The sequence below is a fragment of the Ictidomys tridecemlineatus genome, chromosome 8 (genome assembly GCF_052094955.1).
Source record: "Ictidomys tridecemlineatus isolate mIctTri1 chromosome 8, mIctTri1.hap1, whole genome shotgun sequence".
In the NCBI taxonomy this organism is placed as follows: Eukaryota; Metazoa; Chordata; class Mammalia; order Rodentia; family Sciuridae; genus Ictidomys; species Ictidomys tridecemlineatus.
This window is the reverse complement of record NC_135484.1, coordinates 107172196-107195379: the sequence shown is the minus strand read 5'-3', so window position 1 is coordinate 107195379 and position 23184 is coordinate 107172196. Positions and strand designations below refer to the sequence as shown.

Genomic DNA, 23184 nt, shown 5'->3' with positions numbered 1-23184 from the left:
GAGTACAAATGTTACTAGTGATGAACCTCCATGGACACATCAGAAGCACCCCAAGTCCATGGTTTATATTAAGCTCACTCTTGATGTTGGGAATCCTATGGAACTGGACAAATATGCAGTGACTTGTATCTACTTTTGTAATTCCATACAGAGTGATTTTTCTTTTCTTTTTTTGCCCCACAATTAAAAAAAAAACTTTAGTTATAGATGGACACAATACCTTTATTTTGTTTATTTATTTTTATGTGGTGCTGAGGCTCGAACCCAGCGCCTCCCACCCACTACGGGAGTGCTCTACCGCTGAGCCACAACCCCAGTCCTTTTCCCACAATTTTTAATTGGTGCATTATAGTTGTACATATTGATGGGATTTGTTCAGAGTGTTTCTCACTTTCCTAAAAATCCTATGGCCTCTGTGTATTCATCCTCTTCACTCCCCTAATTCTTGTCTCCGTGATTTTTCCTTTTCCAGAATATCATATCATTGGAATCACATGGTCTTTTCAGAGTGACTTCGTTTGCTCAGTGATCTGCATTTAAAGTTTCTCCATGTCTTTTCTTGATAGTTCATTTCTTTTTTTGTGCTGAGAGTGATATTCCATTGTTTGAATGTACCATGGCTTGTGTGTCCATTCTCCCACGGTGGAACCTGCTTCTTAACTGAACAAAATATGGAGAAAAATATCTTACATCTTTGAGTGTTTTTCAAAAACAGGGTTTTCAGTGACTACATGCTGAATTGTCAGATGGATAGACCACAGTTCAATCAGTGCCTTGTAGTTTTTGTTTTATTTTGTTTTTGCAGAGCTGGGGATTGGACCTAGGGCCTTGCACATGCTAGGCAGGTGCTATATCCCTAAACTATATTCCCAGCCTTGCCCTGCAGTTTAAAAGGGGTTGTTTATTGTGAATAAAACTGTCATGTGTATCCCTGTATGTCCTTTTGCCCCTCTCTGGTTATGTTTTAAAGGTAAACTCCTAGAAGTGCAATAAAGTCACTCAGTGTGATTCTTTCCATAATAAAATCTGCTCCAAGGGCCTTGCTGCCCCCATCATAGACATGGAAGAGACTGGCATGATTCTTGAGCTTTCCCTCTTTAGGTTCTTGTAATAGGTGTGCGTCACTACCAGCAGCAGTGAGTCCATCTATTTGGAAGGAAAGAAACCTCAGACTGCCAGGTTTAAATCCCACAGAGTGGAACTGGGTGATTGGTACTGCTTCTCTCATGATGCCTGGGTTAAAGAGAACCTAATTCAGTCAAAGCACGTATGCTTGACTCTACAACTCTAGCCTAGATCTAGCTCCTAGCTTCAGATTGATACATTCAACTACTTGTTAGATATTTCCACATAGCTGTTTCACAGACTTCTTAAACTCTGAGTACCTTGATATCACCTTCCCTAAACTATGTCCTCTCCTGTGTACCCTCAGATGGCTGTCTCAGTGTTGCTCTAGTCCCAAAGGTATAGTTAGACCCAAGGGTCACAGTGGTCTCCTGCCATTCACACAATTGGGATATAATATAGCCTTGAAGTATCTTAGAATCCATCTCTTCTGCTCCATCTGTATTACCCAGCCTCTGATCATCTCTTGTCTGGACCATGGTGATACCCTCCATACTAGTTATTTATTGCTGCATGACGAATCTCCCAAAACTTAGTGCCATAAAACAACCATCTGTAACCTCACATCTCCTATGGGTCAGGAATCAGAGTGGGATTTGGATGGAGTCTCTTGCTCAAGAGACTCTGAGCTCAAGGTCTCTTGCATGAGATTGCAGTCAAGGTGCTGACTGGGGCTGTGAGCTCATCCGAAGGCTTGATATAGGGAGGACCCACTGCAAGTTAACTCACATGGTTGGTAGCAGTATTTGGTTCCTGGCAGGCCTTTGGGTCTGAGAGCTTCGGTTCCTCACTAGAGCTTTTGCAGAGACTTCCCTTAGTTCCTTGCTTCTACCTAGGGAATCTCATAACATGGAAGCTGTCTCTCTTCAGCCAACAAACTAAACACAGACAAGGCTAGTCTTTTGTAACCTAAAAGTGACATCTTATCACTTTTGTTAGTTGCGAGTTACAAGGATGAAGAAGACTTGAAAGACAGAACCAAAGATTGGAGCCAGGGAACACGAAGGATTGATTGTAGCCACCAGAAGCTAGAAGAGAAGCATGGAATAGATTCTCCCTTGAAATCTTCCAAAGCCTCCCTGCTAATATCTTGATTTCAGACCTCTGGACTCCAGGACTATGAGACAAGAAATCTCTGTTTTTTTTTTTTAATTTAACAAGATCTAGACATGATGACACATGCTTATAATCTCGCTTCTCTGGAGGCCGAGGCAGGAGGATTGCAAGTTTAAGGCCAGCCTGGGCAACTTAGTGAGAGCCTGTCTCAAAATAAAAACTGAAAAAAAAAGGCTGGGCGTATAGTTCAGTGGTAGAGCACCACTGGGTTCAAGGTTCAATCATCAGTCCCCTCCCCCCCAAAAAAACAAAAGAAAGAAAGAAAGAAAGAAAGAAAAATGGAGCCATATAGAAATATCTAAGTAATATCAAAGTCCCTCACATAGAATGCAGGTTCTTCAGTTTTACCTTCCTTCTCTTATCCAGGCTTATCTCCAACAGTCCTGATACATCCACATCAAACTTCTTCATTTCCCTGCTGTTCCTTCCCTTTGCTAATATTGTGTCCTTTGCCTGCAGTGGTTTCTCCCAATACCCTTTGCTTGTGTTCACATGTTATAGGTGCTGCTCAGTTTCCACTACTTCCTTTCCTATGGCCTCCTCTGTGCTGTTTCCCCTCCCTCCCTCCCTAGTTTTAATGAGTATTCTAGATAGAACTTGCCATCTTCTGGGACTTAACTCATTGGTTGTGATTGAATTAAGGGAGGGCACATGACTCATGCGGGACCAATCAGAGTCCTTCCCTGAGGTTTTTTTTTTTTTTTTCACACTGGACATGGGATAAAAGTTGGTTGGAAGACTGAGAATTTGAATTGGAGAGTGTTGACTGCTTTTTGTCCTTGTGAAAAAGTTTATCTGCAGTTGGTGAAAATGAAGCCAAAATGTCACAATAATCAGGAGTTCAGGAGATATTGATCCCTGATTCCAGCTCTATCCTTGTCAGGGAAACCTGTACACCCCCAGAATTGCTTAAATTACCATGGTTTGAGTTGGATTTCAATCGGTCCCAGCTATGAGTCTTGACTGATATATGTGGCAAACTTATACCCATCTTCTGAATCTCAGCTCATCCTTTTCCAGATGTCTGCTCTGACCCCTCAAATCTAACTGGATTAGATGTCCTTTCTGAGGGCTCCCTTAATTTCCTGGAGAGTCTCTACCACTTCATTTGCCCACTCTTCCTTGGTCACCTGTGTTTTGTGTCCATCTCTTCTCCCCAGCCCTAAGCTCCTTACATGCAGGACCTGTGTTGAGTCATCTTTGCTCTCCAATGTCTAGAGTAGCACCTGCCATAGAATTGACTCAGGTAAATGTTTGTTGGATAAATAAAGTAGAAACGTACTTCCAAAGTTCTTTTGGAAAGTTTCCTTTATCCTTGCAACATTTTCTATGTAGTTCATTCAGCAAAACTTTTTCTTTGAACCCTTATATTCAGGTATTTTACAGCAAGGTAAAAATTGTCATATATTTGGGATTGAGGAGTACGCTGAGTTATTGAACTAGGGTTATTTAGTATATTTAGGCAGCACAGTCTGGAATCAGGAGAGCTGGGCTGCAGATCTAGCTCTGACTCAGTCTAGGGGTGTTTATCATAGAAAGTCAACTGAGAGTCCATTTCCTTTATAAATAGAAAAGATTATATTGATCCTTCTCAGACCACAGGATTATTAGGAGGGAGCAAACAAGACAAACCGTATGAAGTTTCTTTGAAACTATTCAAATGTGAGTGATGCAATTTTATGAAAAAATCCTATGAGTTGATAACTGATAATATATCTGAAAACGTTGTCTAAGATCATCTACCAAATGCTAAACCACTTAATCCAGAAATAGTTGCCTTTTCTGCTGACACTCATGATAGTTTGTTGTGGTATTTTTAACTGCTAGGAGGTTTAGTGCTAAACATATTGCTATTACTATAACCATTTTAGCCTAGATGTATTTTGATTATTTCTTCCTCTTCTCTATATACTTATTGATTTTTTTGTTTACATTTAATGGTTTTATTGAACAAACTTTTTTTGCGGGGGGAGTAATAGACTTACTGACATAAAATGTATATACTATCAGTTAGGTTCTCCAGAAAGATGGAACCAATAGACTGTGTGTGTGTGTGTGTGTGTGTGTGTGTGTGTGTGTTCCTTCATATACATATACATTCCTTCATATACATTAGAGAAGTTGGCTCACATAATTATGGAGGCTATGAAGTCTTCTGATAGGTCATCTGCAAGCTAGAGACCCTGGGATGCCAGTAACATAGCTCAGTTCAAGTCTGAAGCCTTCAGAATCAGGGAACTGAGGCCAAAGACTGTCAGCCTGAGGCTGAGAACCTGAGAACCTGAGGAGGTGGGGGAAGGGGTGGACACTTGTCTTGGAGTTCCCAAAGGCCAACCAGCCTGGATTTCTATTTTTAGAGGTTAGTGTGTGTGTGTGTGTGTGGGGGGGGTGTTTGTGTGTGTGGTATTAGGGATTGAGCCCAGGGCTTTGTGAATGCTTGGCAAACTTTCTACCAATGAGCTACACCCCCAACTTGAGACTGAAGTTCCAATATCAAGGGTCAGGAGAAGAGAGCCCTAGTTCCAGCAAAGAGAAAGAGGGAATCCTCTCTCCTATGTCCTTTTATTTTTATTCTGTAAGGACCTCAGCAGACTGGATGATGCCCACTCATATTGAGGGTGGATTCTCCCCTTTCAGTACACTGACTTACTGCCAATTTTCTCTGGAAACATCCTCATAGACAGTTCTCTAGATGTTCTTTAAGTTAGTCAAATTGACATCTAAAATTAACCATCACACCATACAATTCACTTATTTGAAGTATGCAACCCTAAGGTTTTGATATATTTGCTGAGTTGCACAATAATCACTACAATTGATTTTAGGACATTTTTATTACCCCCAAAGAAAAGTTGTACCTGTTAGTGATAACTACCCAACTAACTCTTTTATCACCCCAGCCCTAGACAATCACTAATCTACATTTTGTCTTTATAGATTTTTTTATTCTGTACATCTCACATAAATGAAATAGTTTATATGTGATCTTTGGTGTTTGTCTGGCTTCTTTCACTTAACCTAATGCCTTCAAGATTCATCTATGTTGCAATGTACATTTTTTAATTGGTAAAATAAATATAGCAAATACTACTTTATCCAGTTTTAAGTGTACAGTAGGTAGCATTAATTATACTTGTAATTTTTTATTTTTTAATTTACTTAAAAATTTTTTTTAGTTGTAGATGGACATAATACCTCTATTTAATTTATTTATTTTTATGTGGCGCTGAGGATCAAACCCAGTGCCTCACATGTGATAGGCAAGTGCTCTACCACTGAGTTGCAACTCCAGCCCTACACTTGTAATGTTGTATAACCATCACAAATGTTGGTTTTCAAAGATTTTCATAATTCCAAACAGAAACTTGGTACCCATTAAGCAATAACTTACCATTCTCCCCTCTCTCCAGTCTCTCTGACAATCTCTAATCTACTTTCTGTCTTCATACAAGTGGAATCACACAATATTTTATTTAATATAATGTTTTCAGTGTTTCCATATTGTAGTATTTAACAGAACTTCATTCTCTTTTATGGTCCAATAACATATATATATATATGTATATACTATATATATGTATATATATATATACACACACACACACACACACACATGTATATGTATATGTATATGTATATACATACCAACTTTTATTTATCCATTCATCTATGGATGGACTTTTGGGTTGTTTTCAATTTGGGGATACTATGAATAATTCTGTAATAGACATGCATATATAAATATCTGAGTTTCTGTTTTCAGTTCTTTTGGATGTATGCCTAAGGAGTGGAATTGCTGGGTTACATAGTGATTCTGTTTAATTTTTTGAGAAACCATGAAATTGTTTTAAAGCAGCCATCTTTTGAATATATTTCAGCCCCTTTGAATTGTGAATAAATCAATAATATACTCAGGGACTTTTATAGATGAGTAGGCCCAATTCTACAAGTGAGAACTAGTATCATTCTAGTGTGAGACTTGTGAGATCAGATTCTGACTACCAGTTTAAGCACACAGAGTACTCTGATTCCTCCTCTTTCTTTCCAGCATTGCTACAGATTTGGGTCAGAGATCTTCCTCCTCACATTCGGATCAGTCCTCTGAAAAATCATTGCCTGAAGTCCAAAAGAATAAACACCCCGAGGAATTCAGCTTGCTTAAGTTACAGACAAGTGAGTAGGTCCTAGACCTTCTTCCACGTGCCTCTGTGCCCAGGGTTATTCAGGAGTCTGCTATACTGTTGGCCACAGGCACAAAGGGCCACTTTCTAATTCTCACAACAGCTCTGCTGGGGAGCTATGGTCATATGTTTTTCAAAACTGAAAAACATATGTCTTTATGGAAAAATCATAAAGGACTGCTGCAAAATATTAAAATAATATAAAAGTATATAGCATGTAAAAAAATCCCTTGCCCAATATTCTCCAACAATATCCCAATTCTTCCCCATAGCTCTGAAGAGCATATATATATTTTTCTAGAATTTTGTAATGCATATGTATGTCTATGTATTTAGTATACATAGTATTTAGTACACATATACATAAACAGTCATGCACTGCATATATTTAGTATGTATACCACACTATAGTTTTACCATTATGTTAGAATGTGCTCATTCTACTGCCAAAAAAGCCTAGTGTATCTCATGTTTACCATGTCTCTTTTTTTTTCCCTCATTCATTGTTAAATTTTATTATTTTTTCTTTTTAGGTATACATGACAGTAGCATGTATTTTAACATATTATACATACATGGAGTATAACTTGTTCTAATTAGGATCCCATTCTTGTGGGATCCTTGTACATGATATGGAGTTTCACTGGTCAGCTATTCATACAGGAACATAGGAAAGTTATGTCAGATTCATTCTACTGTCTTTCCATTCCCATCACCCTCCCGTCCCTTCTTTCCCCTTTGTCTAATCCAGTGAATTTCTATTCTTCCCTCCCCCTGTACCATGTCTTTTGAATGCATCAAGAGTCCTCATTGAGCCAGTGACCTGTACCATCCAGTTTTGTGTAAGCATATGCTATGGTGTTATACAATGACACTTTTTTTTTTTTGAATCAGGGGTTGAACTCAGGACACTTTGCCACTGAGCCACATCCCCAGCTCTATTATTTTTGTATTTTATTTAGAGACAGGGTCTCACTGAGTTGCTTAGCAACTTGCTTTCACTGATGCTGGCTTTGAACTCTCAATCCTCCTGCCTCAGCCTTCTGAGCCAGTGGGATTACTGGCTTACAATGAAACATTTAATGACACATCTAATGACACGTTTCTCAAATCATAAGTGATGCATGCATGCACACATATAAAATAAATGAGTTGCAGTATACAGACTATTTTCACTCTATAGTGAATAAATTATGCATGTCTTTTGTGCTGGTACATTTAGATCTTTGTAGCTATTATAGACCTACTCATTTTACAGAGAAGGGAATTGTAGTATGGGGAGATTTGATCACCCATATAAATACACATAGTCAGGAAGTAGAGCAATGGGATTAGAACCCAAACTTGGCCTGTGCCCTTTCATGATCATCCCAGAGCCTAAGAGTTTTCAAGCAACCCTGGAGCTTCTCGGGAATCTTTTATTGTTTAAAATAACTGTTTGCAATGTTACAAGGAAAGTGCTAAATTAGGCACTGAGAGATGAAGTAACTAGCCTGAGATCTTGCAGCAGCTTTTGTATTTGATGCTACCACATGCAGACATTAGGGGAGTCACTGTGGTGACTTCATTGGCCATTGTTGCTGTCAATATCAAGTTCCACCCAGCTAGGATGCCATGCCATGGTTGGCCTAGTCTTTTCCTGGTCAATAGGCTTTCTGGTTTTTTTCTACACAGTTATCAGAGTAAAGGTTTAAAACCGTCTCTGAACTTTCCAACCCATACATGATTTCCCTGCATAAATTTGGCTTTATTTTTGAAGGAGAAGTCAAAAAGGAAATAATTATTAGGCCTTTAGGTAGCTTTCTCTCCCTTTTGTGCCTCATCCCACAAAAGGTTGACACTGTCCCTGATGGAGAACAAGGAATTATACATACTGGTTAAGGTTATACAGCTGGAGAGTGTCCAGGGAGTTGTCACCACTTTTTGTCATCTAGTTGCATTCCGAGGCTGGGAGCAGTGTTAATGGAAGGATTTCTGATATCTTGCAGAAGATGGGCAGCGTCCTGAGTGGACTTTTTACCCGAGGTTTAGCAGCAATATCCACACCTATCATGTTGGAAAGCAGTGCTTCTTCAATGGGGTCTTCCTTCGCAATAAGAGGTCTGTGTCAGAGAGGACGGTGGATCAGAGCCTCGGGAGAAAGAAACATGGTAATGTTTTCCTCCTGGACCTTGACTCTGCAATGCCTGAGAAAGCTCTTGACTCATGGTTTTGCAGGTCAGCCTTTGGCAGGCTGGGGCAGCCCTGCAGGGTCACTATGTCACCCTGGTACACAGGAAGGTAGAAAAACAGAGAGGACAGTTGGCAGGTGACATGTTTTGGCAGTGAACTCATGACATATGCTGATCCACATTTTTGTTTTGCTCTGAATTTCATAAAATGCTAATGTGACATTTAAGTCATCAGATAAGTTCTCTCAGATAGTTATTAATAGAAACCTCATTGAAGTCCGATTCAATTAGATGCTGCCTGTCACATGCGTTCAAAATGTTTTATGTTTTTCACAAGGAATTTATCCCATAAACCTTAGCCTGAAGTACATGTTGTTGTTTTGTAACTGTTTAATAAAAGAAATTAATATGAAAAAAGTTACACACACACACACACACACACACACACACACACACACACAAAATCTCCTTGGCTTGTAATTTGGTGAGTTCTCTGCCCCTAGCTTACTCTTTGTGTTTTTTTTGGAGTGGTACTAAGGATTGAACTCAGGAGCACTTGGCCATAAGCCATAGCCATAGCCCTATTTTGTATTGTATTTAGAGACAGGGTCTCACTGAGTTACTTAGTGCCTCGCTTTTGCTGAGGCTGATATTGATTGAACTCAGGATCCTCCTGCCTTAGCCTCCCAAGCCACAGGGATTACAGGCATATGCCACTGGGCTGGGTTCCAGCTAACTCTTTTTTTAAAAAAAAAAATTCATTTTTTAGTTGTAGTTGGGCACAATATCTTTATTTTATTTATTTATTTTTTATGTGGTGCTGAGGATCAAACCCAGGGCCTCTCATGTGCTAGGTGAGTGCTCTACCGCTGAGCCCCAGCCCCAGCCCCACCATACTGTTAATGGACTTACTGAAAGGTCCTAAGGGGTTGCAAAGGACCAATGGGCCACTCGTGGCCTCTCTTTTTATAGAAATACCTGTTTAGGAGGAGGCAGCCAAAGTTTGGGGGATGAATAGGTTTACTGTAGTAGGAGTACAAACAGAAAGAAGTCAAAAGTTTTCAATTTTGATATTTAAAAGAGATTTTAAAGCTCATAGCAGAGACAAATATTATTGAAAATCAAGGCTTTTATTTATTTGATCAGAGAACACATGAAAATCCATACTAGATGAGCTAGAAGAGTGGTCACAGATTTAGGAGTCGTGGAGGAGCCTGGAACCCTGCCCAGCTCCTGTTCTGCATGTATATATCAAAAGGAAATGGGATTATCAATATGATCCAAATCATAACCCTAATATATCACTTCCCAACTACCTCCAAAGTGGGCATTATCCTTGGATGTGCTTGGATATTTGCATATCCTTAATACCTGTACTTCTCACACCATTAAAGAAATAGAATATTGTTTTTATATTTGAAGCCTCTGGTATGCCTCTTCTAGAATATTGCACATCTCTCTCTCACTCCAGAGGTAATGCCAATTTTACATTTATTAAAAAGAAAAAAATATTCTATAAATCTTCAAATATGCTAAAGTAGAGAAATATCATGTTGAAACCTGATGCCCTCACCCCCCTTATGTCAATTATTGTCAATACGAGGCTAATTTTTTCATCTTTACCCTCCCCTTAGGGATTATTTTATTTAATTAATTTTTTACAGGTATAATTTTTATTGGTGCATTATGATTATACATAATAGCGCAATTCATTATGACATATTTGTATAGGCACATAATATAATTTGATCAATCTCATTCCCTAGTATCTTCCTTTTCCCTCTCTTCTTCCTTCCCCAATCCACTTGCTTTACTCTTTAAGGATTATTTTAAAGCAAATTACAGATAATATAATTTTATCTGTAAATATATCATATAGAAAAAGATTGTTTCTATTAATATAACCACAATACCATAACACATTATCATATCTTTAAGAAATGAACAGTCATTTCTTAACTTCATCAAATATTCAGTGTGAAAATATCCAGTTGTCTCATAAATCTCATAATTTAAAAAAATTAATTAGTTTGAATCAGGATTCAAATGAGGCCCACACATTGAAATTAATTGGATGTCTTTTAAATCTCTTTTAATGTATAGATTCTCTTCCACTTTTTATGTGCAGTTTATTTGGTGAAGAAACAAACTTGTCCATAATTAGGATTTTGCTGATTATTTTATTAAACAGTACTGTTTAATATTTTCCTTAGTACTGTTTAATATTTTCCCCTTCCCTGTGTATTTTTCTATACCCTGGTTATTGGAGCTACAGGCTTGATTTGTTTTAGCATGATACTTAGGTGATATTGTATAATGACTTCTTTATTTTTATTTTTATTTTTTGATACTGGGGATTGAACCCAGCACCTCATGTATGTTACTAGGTAAGTACTCCTTAACCAAACTACATCCCCAGCGCTTTTAGTTTATTTTGAGACAGGTTCTCCCTAAGTTTCCCAGAGTAAACTTGAACTTGTGGTCCTCCTGCTTCAGCCTCCAGAGTAGCTGGGATTACATGCCTGTACAATGACTTCTCTTCATATTAAATGCAATGATCTTTTTCCATTTCTTCTCTTCTTGATCTCCTTGCAGCATTTGATACTGTTAAGCTTGACACTGGTCACTACTTCCTTTGTAGAATTCTCTCTACCCTTATTATTTCTCAGACAAGCAAGAAATGAAGGAGCATGATCAGGAACTGCCAGCCAGTTGCCATTTTGAAATGCAGTGCATCACATTTATTACAGAGAAAAATAAGTCAAAATATATTTAAATAATGGTTGTCTCTAGTTCATCAGTTACGATCAGACTAGTGGTGGAGTTCTCTAAAGACCTAATTGTTGCCACAGAAAAAAGAACAAAATGGTTATAGATATACATTTAGGGAAATAGGCCTGAAAGTAAATGTTTTTTTCTATTGGATAGCTCTTCCTACAGGAAAGTATATTATGCAAGTCAGAGTAGGATGTTTTCTGCTGCAGTAACAATCAATCCCTGAAATCTCTGAAATCCTGAAATATTAGAAGCTTAATCATTAAAGTTGCTTTATTTTCTTGTAAAGTTTGCTATGAATCCAGTAGCCTTTCCTTTTTCCACTTGCTAATATTATCCTGTGAGATCTTTTACAATAGTTCATTTCTACATATTGTCTTCAGACCACTTGCACCATAATCAGCTAGAGAGTTTGCAAAATAAATAGACAATATTAAAAATAAAATAAAATACATTTAAAAATCCTAGTTTTGGAAACCTCTCCAGATCTTCTGAAACACAGTTTCTTGTGTTGGAATCAGTAATCTGCATTTTTTTAATATTTATTTTTTAATTGTAGTTCACTTATACCTTTATTTCACTTTATTTCACTTATGTATTTTTATGTAGTGCTGAGGATTGAACCCAGGGTCTCGCACTTTCAAGGCGAGTGCTCTACTGTTGAGCTGCAACCCCAGCCCAGTAATTTCTCTTTTTAATAAGCTCTCTGGGTCATTCTTAGGTGTGCTAAGATTTTAGAGGCTCTGTTCTGTAGTATATGGCACTTACTGCTTTCTAGAGTTATCTCCTATTTGCATATGTTGTCTCTCACCTAGAAAAGATTTCCTAGGGCGAGGTTTCTTCTTAGCTATGTGGCTATTGTAGTTTCCAGTTAAAAATTAGTTGAGATGGGAAAGTATGAGTCTAGTTCTGATTTCAAATAATAAATAATTGCTACCATTTCTTGAACACCAGTTACATGCTCTGAGCATTTTCATCTGTTACATGATAACACTGCAGAGTACCCTTTTGAAATAAACAGTTTGCAAAGGAGGCTTAGGGAGATTAAATGCCTCAAGGGCACAGAACTAGAAATGGCAGAATTGAATTTGCTCTCAGGTGTGACTGATTCTGAAGTCCAAACTCGTTTCAGGATCTCTAACCTGACTCTCATCTGTCACTACCCTAGTTAGGGATTCAAAAGATACAGTCCCTCTACTCTCCCTGCTTTGAATCCTCAGTGGACATTCAAGGCATGGGTATAGCTGGTGCATGGGTATAGTTTAGATACATTCTTGGCTGTTGAAAAGTCTTTTGAAAGAGTCAGGCCAAAAATTCAAATTCTTCAGTAACTCTAGAACTCCCACCTGTTGTGCAGATAACTTCCTGAGTTAGCTAGAGACAGTGTAGTCTGCAAACAGCTTATCAAAAATCTGTCCCAGCTGTCCCTCTGGCTTGCATTTTGTAGATACAGTTGAATTAAGTAGTATCAAAACAAATCTTTCAAGAGAGAAAGAGAGAAGAAAGGAGGCCTGATCATTGTAAATGTGGCAAAGAGGGTCATTGTCATGCCTCTAGCCAGGCATTGCTGTTCCGAGCCCAGGGCTGGCTGGTTTCCTCTGTCCAGCCTTGTTTTCTTAGGAGATACACATAGTGTCCGGCATGCGGGTTTAGTGACCTTCTGGCACCGCTCTGCCTGCTCTCCTGTGCATGTGGTTGCTTTCTTGTTCTTGGGCACTATAAGAAGCTGAGCTGGGTGTCAGGGCATCATGGGCCCAGAGAACAGGGCACACCCAACAGCAGTGGACCTCTTCTCCACAGCTCTTCACCAGGAAGGCACATCCTGATGCAGAGCCACTCTAACTTTGAAGTAGGAGATCAGGACACTCATGAGCTGTTTTCCTCCTGAGGCCCAGTCAGAGGGCAGAATCCCAAGGACACCTGCTTCTTGGACTTCTTAAAACTCAGGGCTTCAAAGTGCAATACGGCTCAGGTGCACTCATGAAAAGATTTTAACGTTAGACACCTTTCGAACTGTCACAAAGACATCTCTCATTTACTATATATTTTGAACCAAAACATTGCATCTGAACCCAAGCTTGTTCTTTTTTCCCAAGGTGAGAAAATCTTAACAACACCATTTAGAAAATGTTCCAAACCCAGGCTCACACTTTTATCTTCATCTCCTCAAGGCAAGATAATCACAAATAGAACTTCAGGAAACCTCTATGTTACTCAAAGTCTGAGTTAAAACACGAATCAGTCTGTTTCCATTGTCATGTTGCTACTTAGAGCTAACTTGGGGGTCATCTCCACTCCTTTGTGTGATGTTGTTTTCAAATGTTCTCTGCAGGTATTGATTCTAGGAATGGAATTCCAGAGTTCACTCCAGGGGACAATCCATATATGTTCCCAGAACAGAGTAAAGGCTTCCACAAAGTAGGATCCACTCTGCCACCAGTGAACTTTTCATTGTGAGTGCGTGTTAATTCCAGAGTTACTTTATTGACTTTAAAGGATTTATGTCTATCTTCTACATTTAAATTATATTTTTAAAGGGGTGTATCTCAGCAAGACATAATCTGGTAAAATTTTTATCTTTAGTTAATTAGTGTATGCACACATGTGAAATTACAAAATACACAAGATGAAAAGAATTTAAAAATTCAACTTACACATAGTAATTGCACATATTTATGGGGTACAGTGTGATATTTCAAGATGTATCTACAACTGTATGCAAGGTCTTGACTGAAAAAAAGTGGTTGTCATTTTTTTCCCTATTTCTAGGTTTTTGAATTTTTATACGAAATTAGATTGTTGGTTACTGACTACTTGGTTGATTTAAACTTGGAAGTAAACTAAGGCCCTAGTGATTTAGGAGAACAAGAGAATCACTACATTAAAACAGTTGCAGCATCGATTTAAAATAAAAGTTTAAAAATTAACCATGTGAGATATAATAATTTTGATTAAATAAAAATATAAAAGTTATAACCTTTAGAGTTTTTGAAGGTTGTACTTGAAAATTGAAACAGGAAAACAAGACATTTTTGAACATAATAATTTATTAATCTCTATGCTGTTGAAAGCCATATCAATTTTATGGTTGCTTTTTCTGTTTTTCAGAGTGCCTTATGAAAAGAAATTTGATACATTTATTCCACTTGAGCCTCTTCCACAAGTTCCCAAGTGAGTTTCTCACCAAATTTTATGTTATCTCATCTTTATGAAAACATCAGTTATTTATTATTTCCTCCTATTGAGGAGTCTGTAACAATCAACACCTAGGGAGGGACCTTTTGAATCTGGCAGTAGGGTGGGGTAATTTGTGAGGAGGGCATTTGAAGGGACACATAGAGGTCAAATGTTTGTGGCATCTGGCCACTGGGGTGGGCATATATTCAAGAGATGTGATTAGCAAATGATCACATCCATATGCTGTGTTAAGTGTGCATGATAGGAGAGTTTACATGGAGCAAATAGACAGGCTCCTTGCTTCCAGAACAGAGAGAAAGTAGCAGAGCACTCCTGTATGCGAGGGGACCATCATTCCTCTGCCTTTATACATTTATTCAGCTCCCCTCTGAACCTCATTTATTTACCTAAGTAGGTTTCTGACTGAGGAGGAGTATTGAAAAAGAAAGATCTATCTTTTTTTCATTCTTTTGCTTTCTAACACAAACATATAAGTATGGATAAAGTAAGCAAATATCCAAGAATCTGACCTACCAGAGTTCAGGGTGGTTGAAACAAACCCGGAGCTCGGTGGGAAAATATATGCCCTTTATTTCAAACTTGGGAGCTTTTTTTAAAAAAATATTTTTTTAGTTGTAGAGGGACACAATACCTTTATTTTATTTATTTTTATGAGTGCTGAGGATCGAACCCAGGGCCACACATGTGCTACGTGAGCACTCTACCACTGAGCCACAACCCCAGCCCACAGACTTAGGAGCCTTAATACCTTCCTTATGTTGCATTATTACTTACAGCACATACTTAGGGTTTATGGTCGTACTCTACATTTTTAAAAATACTATGCTAGAACATTCAAAATAATAATTGCCTAAATTTCATCATCCTACCCAACTATTTTAGCTTTTTTTAATATTTATTTTTTTAGTTGTAGTTGGACACAATACCTTTATTTATTAATATGTGGTGCTGAGAATTGAACCCAGGCCTCACATGTGCTAATAAGCAAGCACACCACTGCTGAGTCACAACCCCAGTCCCTATTTTAACTTTTGTATGTTGCCTTTCATATTTTCATATCCATGCATAGTTCATATTGCATGGATAAATAGAATAGCAATGTGCTTGGTTTTCCTAAAACAAAGGTAAGTATTTTTTATTTTTGAGAAGGACAAAACACTGTAGACCAACATATTCTTTTGAGCTGTGGTCAGTAAGAGAATTGGGAAACTTGAGCCCTTTCCCTGGACAGTTACCCTGAATGAAATATCTGCCAATCTGTTAGTCATGGCAGGAGATAGGAAAGCCTTTGGTTTACCATTTACCATTTGTTGTTTTCTCAGTTCATTATTTTCTTTGGCATTCTAATTTCCTGCTATTCCCATTTAATGACTATTGAATTTTTAATCTCTAGAAATTTCATTTGATTTTAAAATATCTTTTATTTCCTTCCTCACTATTTTCATATTTTCCCTAAAAAACTGAATATAATTTTAATAGCTGGGGCTGGGGATGTGGCTCAAGTGGTAGCGCGCTCGCCTGGCATGCGCGAGGCGCTGGGTTCGATCCTCAGCACCACATAAAAATAAAATAAAGATGTTGTGTCCACCGAAAACTAAAACTAAAAAATAAATATTAAAAAATATTTAAAAAAAAAAATTTTAATAGCTATTGTAACATTTTTGTCTGAACTCAATGATTGCTTGTCATTTCTCAGTCTGTTTCTACTGAATGATTTTTCCCCTAGTTATGATTATGTTTTCTTTCTTCTTGGCATGTCTAGTGATTTTTGTTGGGATACTGGACATCGTAATTTCACATTGTTGAATGACTGGATTTAATCTAGCAGTAAATTAAATTGCTTGCAGTTTTATGAACTTTTTACTTTTATTTTTTATTATTATTTGTATTGTATGATCCATGGGTTTTTCCTTTTTGTTCTCCCTGTTTTTTTTTTTTTTTTTTTTTTTTTTGTAGGAGGGCAGGAATTAAACCTAGATCCTTGTATTGTTAGACCAGGATGAAAGAAAAGACCACTGACTCCAATTAAAATCAAATTAAAGCAAGCTTATTATTTGGACCGGCTGGGCTGCCCCTCTCTCCCAAAACAGCGTGAACAAGACAGCAACCCCAGCTTTTCTGCAGCCCAGCTTTATAGCCCAGAAAGTTACACAAAGGGGGGTTACAGATAACAGAACTCTGACAAGCATCACACTAATGGTAGTTTACATTTTTTTTGCTGGCCCCAACATCAGAATTTATGAGGACCATTAGAGCCTCAGAGAGGGTCGTTGTCTGGCCAGGGAAGGCCAATATTTATGAGGTGTCACTAAAGTTTCAGAGAGGGCTGCTATCTGGTCAGAGAGCCAGGCATGGGTGAGTTCAAGGCACAGGCAGGCATTCCAAGCAGGTTCAGAATTTGCAGTAATTTATAGTAAAGCCGAAATTATCTTTTCATGGCTTTGTGGCGAGATGGCTCCCAATTTTAAGAAAAGATCAGGTTGGGTCTATCAGTATGTTCTATGCAAACACTACAGTGAGAGCTCCAGCTCCGGCCTTAGTTTATTTATTTATTTATTTTTAAAGAGGGGGGAGAGAGAGAGATAGATAGATAGATAGATAGATAGATAGAGAGAGAGAGAGAGAGAGAGAGAGAGAGAATTTTTTTATATTTATTTTTTAGTTATTGGCGGACACAACGTTTTTGTTTTTATGTGGTGCTGAGGATCGAACCTGGGCTGCACGCATGCGGGCGAGCGCGCTACCGCTTGAGCCACATCCCCAGCCCCTTAGTTTTATTTTTAAGTTTGTTAGGGTATGTCTAAAGTAGAATTTAGTCTAAAGATACTGTAACACCGCTACTGAAGTATAGCCCTTTTAGGGTCTTTGCTGAATGCCTTCACTGATTAGCGAGTCTTCACTTTTGTGGTAGGAACTTCCATGACTTTGACCCCTTTGTGAGCCATGAGAATAATTCAGTTCACAATCACTCTATGTTTTGTGGAGTTCTATCCTAAACATTAATATTCAGCAAAGACTCAGAGGGACTGACACGTAAATTTCCAAAGCTCATTTTCTATACAGTGTCTTCTTTTCCAGGACTCTGCTCTGTAGCTTCCAACTCTGATCCCTGATCTCTGGCCCTTTGAACTTAGAATACCATGGTTGCTTGGGATTGCCCATCTCTGCTCTGTGGTATGGAATGCATGTCTCCTTGAAAAAGCTGGGTGATCACAGGACTCTCATTTGTTTTCCTTTTCTCTAAGACCACAATCTTGTGTTGTTTCATGTCTGATGGCAATTGTTTCATACATTTTGTTCAGTTTTCTAGTGAAAGCCACCTTATTACCTATGAATAAAATTTATAAGTGTTTTTCCCTTTCCCAAATTATTTGGTAAATCAGTTTTGTGCAATTGCATTGCTCTTATTAAAATTATTCACATCAGTTGGGCTTTGTGGTGGGTGCCTATAACCTCAGCTATTCAAGTGGCTGAAGCAGGAGGATTGCTTGATCTCAGGAGTTCAAGGCCAGTCTGAGCAAAATAGTGAGACTTTGTCTTAAAAAAGGGAAAGAAGTTATTAACATCTTTAAATATCATGCTGGCTAGAGTCTAGTATGGTGGCACATGCTGAGACAGAAAGACTCCAAGTTTGAGGTCAGCCTGGGCAACTTAGTGAGAACCTGTCTGAAAGGACAACCTAAGAAGGGCTGGGGATGTAGTTCAGTGGTACAGCGCCCCTAGGTTCAATACCCAGGACCAAAAAATAAACAAACCAAACCCCCACAACAAACAAACAATCCCTCACTGTGCTTAGAAATTAAAAATGTTAAATCTGTAAATGCAACAATCTAACTTCAAGATGAGGACAAATCCTGATAACTGAATATCTTCTATTTCTTTCCCCAGTCTTCCTTGCTTTGTCTCTAGCTAGTTAGAATTAGAATACGAATTAGGGAGGTGAGATTAGTTATTGAATAGTACTGTAATTTGCAATATGTCTATGGGAATTATTTAATCAGCTCAACAGATATCAATAGAGTGCCATTTGTGCTCTTGGGTTACAAGACAAATGAAAAAGTGGTGAGGTGATGGAGGGAGAGGTCAGAGTGAGGAGTAAGATATAATGCATGTTTCATGTATAATTGTCCAATGGGAGAAGAGACCTGTAAATAGGCAATCATAAAACAGTTCATATGGTACAATGTGTAGAGTAGAGGGCATATGTATGGGGGCAAATTGGGCATATGTTGTAGAGGAGGCAATATTTAATCTGGGTCCTAGATGGTAAGTGAAGTTTATCAGCAAAGAATAGAAGGAAGGCCAGTCCCATTACTGTAGACCCAAGGAAAAAATATTATGATGTGTGTTATATTAGGACATTTTAACAACTTTGAAATCAGGATGCACCTTACAATCAACGTAGGGCAGGTATCATTAGTAAATGTGACAGTTTCCACATGAACTATGCTTGAAAAAATGTATATTTTATTTAATCAGATGCAAAGTTAGATACACGTGTTGTGTTGTTTAGTCCCTATATTTCCTTATTTCATTTTGTTCCACTTGACCTAGCTTAGACTGAGAGTTGGTGTGGTTAAATGTTTGTATATTCATGTGTTTCTAGCTTGGTGTTAATTGTCTTTTTTGTGTGTGTGTGTGTGTTGCTGGGGATTGAACCCAGGTCCTTGTGCATGCAAGGCAAGTACTCTACGAACTGAGCTATATCCCCAGAAATTGTGTTTTTTAACATCATAAAAAAATCTGTATTTTTTATTTAATGCTTTCTGCCTTAAGCATACCTTAAGCTATAACCAGATATAGTCAGATATTATGACTAAACTCCTGTCAGGCAAAGTCTATAATCCTAGCTACATGGGAGACTGAGGCAGGAGGATCAATAAGTTCAAGGCCAACCTGGGAAACTTTTTAAAAATATTAATTAATTTATTTGTTCTAATTAGTTATACATGACAGCAGAATACATTTCAATTCATAGTACACAAATGGATCACACTTTTTTCATTTCTCTGGTTGTACACAAAGTAGAGTCACACCATTTTTGTCATCAAACATGTACCTAGGGTGATGATGTCTGTCTCATTCCACCATCTTTCCTACCTCCATGCCTCCTTCCTACCCCTCCCTCCCCTTTGTCCTATACAGAGTTCCTCCATTCCTCCCCTGCCTGCCTCCTGCCCTGTTATGGATCAGCATCCACTTATCAGAGAAAATATTCAGCCTTTAGTGTTTTGAGATTGGCTTACTTCATTTAGCATGATATTCTCCAACTCCATCTGTTTATCTGAAAATGCAATGATTTTATTCTCTTTTAATGCTGAGAAATATTTCATTGTTTATATATACCACAGTTTCTTTATCCATTCATCTATTAAAGGGCATTCAGGTTGGTTCCAAAGTTTAGCTATTGTGAATTGTGCTGCTATGAATGTTGATGTGGCTGTGTCACTGTAGTATGCTGTTTTTAATTCCTTTGAGTATAGACCAAGGAGTTGGATAGCTGGGTCAAATGATGGTTCCATTCCAGGTTTTCTAAGGAATCTCCATACTGCTTTCCAGATAGGTTGTACCATTTTGTAGTCCCACCTGCAATATATGAGTGTGCCTTTTCCCCCACATCCTCGCCAACATTTATTGTTGTCTGTATTCTTGATAACTTCCATTCTGACTGGTTTGAGATGAAATCTTGAGAGCAGTTTTGATTTTCATTTCTCTAATTACTAGAGATCTTGAACATTTTTTCATATATTTATTGATTGAATGTATGTCTTCTGAGAAGTGTCTGTTCAGTTAGCCCATCATATATATATATATATATATATATATATATATATATATATTTTAGTTATTTATTTTTTATGTGGTGCTGAGGATCAAACCCAGGGCCTTGCATGTGCTAGGTGAGCACTCTACTGCTGAGCCACAACCCCAGACCCCAGTTAGCCCATTTTTTATTGGTTATTTATTTATTTATTTTTTTGGTTTTAAGTTTTTCTTTTCTTTTTTTCTTTCTTTCCTTTTTTTTTTGGTGCTGGGAATTGAACCCAGGGCCTCGTGTATGCAAGGCAAGCACTCTACCAACTGAGCTATACCTCCAGCTTGGTGTTAAGTTTTTTGAGTTCTTTATATATCCTGGAGATCAGTGTTCTATCTGATGTGTGTGTGGTAAAAATTTGCTCCCATTCTGTTGGCTCTTTCTTCACCTCACTGTTTCTTTTGCTGAGAAGAAGTTTTTTAATTTGAATCCATCCCACTTATTCTTTTTTAAGTATTTTTCTAGTTGTAGATGGTCACAATACTTTTATTTTATTAATTTATTTCTATGTGGTGCTGAGAATCAAACCCAGTGCCTCATACATGCTAGGTTAGTGCTCTACCACTGAGCTACAACCCCAGCCCCCATTTATTGATTCTTGATTTTATTTTTTGTGCTTTAGGAGTCTTGTTAAGGAAGTCGGATCCTAATCTGACTTGATGACCATTTGGGCCTACTTTTTCCTCTATTAGGCACAGGGTCTCTGGTCTAATTCTAGGTCCTTGATCCACTTTGAGTTGAGTTTTGTGCATGATGAGAGATAGGGGTTTGATTTAATTTTGTTGCATATGGATTTCCAGTTTTCCAAGCACCATTTGCTGAAGAGGCTATCTTTTCTCCAATATATGTTTTTGGCACCTTTGTTTAGTATGAGATAACTGTATTTTTATGGGTTTGTCTCTGTGTCCTCTATTCTGTACCACTGGTCTACAAGTCTATTTTGGTGCCAATACCATGCCATTTTAGTTACTATTGCTCTGTAGTATAGTTTAAGGTCTGGTATTGTGATGTCATGTGCTTCACTCTTCTTGCTAATGATTGCTTAGGCTATTCTGAGTCTCTTATTTTTTCCATATGAATCTCATGATTGCTTTTTCTATTTCTATGAGGAATGTCATTGGAATTTTGATTGGAATTGCATTAAATCTGTGCAATGCTTTTGGTATTATGGTCATTTTGACAATATTAATTCTGCCTGTCCAAGAACAAGAGAGATCAGATCTTTCCATCTTCTAAGGTCTTCTTTAATTTCTTTCTTTGGCATTCTGTAGTTTTTATTGTAGAGGTCTTTCACCTCTTTTGTTAGGTTGGCAACCTGGGTGACTTAATGAGACCCTACTTCAAAATAAAAAAATAAATAGGAACTGAGGATGTAGCTCAGTGGTAGAGCACCTCTGGGTTTAACCCCTGGTACTACTGACATTAAAAAAAAATTGCACTCTTACTTTATTTCATTTGCTTTTGCATAGTGCCTTCTTATCCACTAGTAGTGCTTGTAAATTTCACATAAGACAAATTCAAACTCAGAGTATTGTCTTCCTTCTGCAGCTTGCCTTTCTGGGTGAAGGAGAAGGCCAATAATTTGAAGAACGAGATAAGAGAGGTGGAGGAACTTGACAACTGGCAGCCCGCAGAGCCCTTGTTACATAGTTTATTCCATTTAGGTGGGTCAAAGAAACTTCAAAAAACAGTATAAAACTGGAGGAATCCAGAAGATCAGGCTTTTGAGAGACTTCACATGGAGAGGAGAGAAAACCAAGCCTCTCCTAGAATGGATGTGTCTACTGCCCAAGCTGGTCCCCTGGGCAGATGTCATAGCTGTGCATTGAGAGTTGAGTATATTGGTTTGATAACCATTAGTCTTTTTTTTGGGTTTGGTTTGGGTTTTGAGACAGGGACTTACCTTGTTGCTCAGGCTGACCTTGAATTTGAGATCCTCCTGCTTCAGCCTCCCGAGATTACATATGTGCACCACTACCCTGGGTCCTGTTAATTTTATAAGGGAACACAACATTTAACTTTGTGCTTCTATCCACAGGTACTTTGGACTTACCAAGACAATCCTGAGCAGAAACAGGCCCACAAACATGTACTGACTATAGTCTGGCGAGTTTCTTCATTGCTGTTTTTGACAATGTTCTAAATCAATCAAATGTTTGACTCTATTGACTCTGATGTGTTTTGTTTGTATTTTAAAAACTTTCAAACTTATAGAAAAGTTGCACGAATCATATAATGAACACTACATATCCTTTACCTGTATCCTACAATTATTAGCATTTGTCCAAATTTTTTTCTTTCTCTCTCATTACTCTTATTATTTTGCTGGACTTATACTTAAAAGTGATAGGGGGTGGGGTTGTGGATCAGTGATAGAGTGTGTGCCCTGCACATGTAAGGCACTGGGTTTGATCCTCAGTACTGCATAAAAAATAAATAAAGGTATTATGTCCATCTATAACTAAAAAAATTTTTTAAAAGAGTGAGTGACAGATATCATAACCTTTTACACTTATAGACCTGCATACTTCAACATGTTTTTCTTAAGATCAAGGTTGTTCTCTAATAACTATATTCAGATATCAGATTCAAGGAATTAAACACAGATACAATACTACTAATATTTAGGCTGCACTTAGATATACTAAGTTTTTCTAAGGATGCCCTCAAATCAGTGGTAAAATGCAGATATTTTTGAGTGTTTTAGTCTCTTCAGACTTTTGTAATAGAATAATAATAAACTGGGTGGCTTATAAACAACAGGATTTTGATTGGTTATGGAAGCTGGGAAGTCCAGGCTCAA

General features: G+C 37.9%; 1 protein-coding gene across 5 annotated transcripts in view; it reads left to right on the top strand.

The window, feature by feature from the left end:
• Spats1 (spermatogenesis associated serine rich 1) overlaps positions 1–22546 on the top strand; it is a 29843-nt gene extending 7297 nt beyond the window's left edge. For 3 of the 5 annotated variants that reach the window (XM_040282735.2, XM_078019944.1, XM_040282737.2), the window contains 5 exons: positions 6290–6414; positions 8411–8572; positions 13701–13821; positions 14477–14539; positions 21930–22546. In XM_040282735.2, coding sequence (XP_040138669.2) covers positions 6290–6414; positions 8411–8572; positions 13701–13821; positions 14477–14539; positions 21930–22077 — 619 coding nt within the window. In that variant the 3' untranslated portion in view covers positions 22078–22546. The remainder of the gene's footprint in view (positions 1–6289; positions 6415–8410; positions 8573–13700; positions 13822–14476; positions 14540–21929) is intronic. The other 2 variants (XR_005732803.2, XM_040282736.2) reach the window with 2 other exon arrangements.
• Positions 22547–23184: the final 638 nt, after the last annotated feature.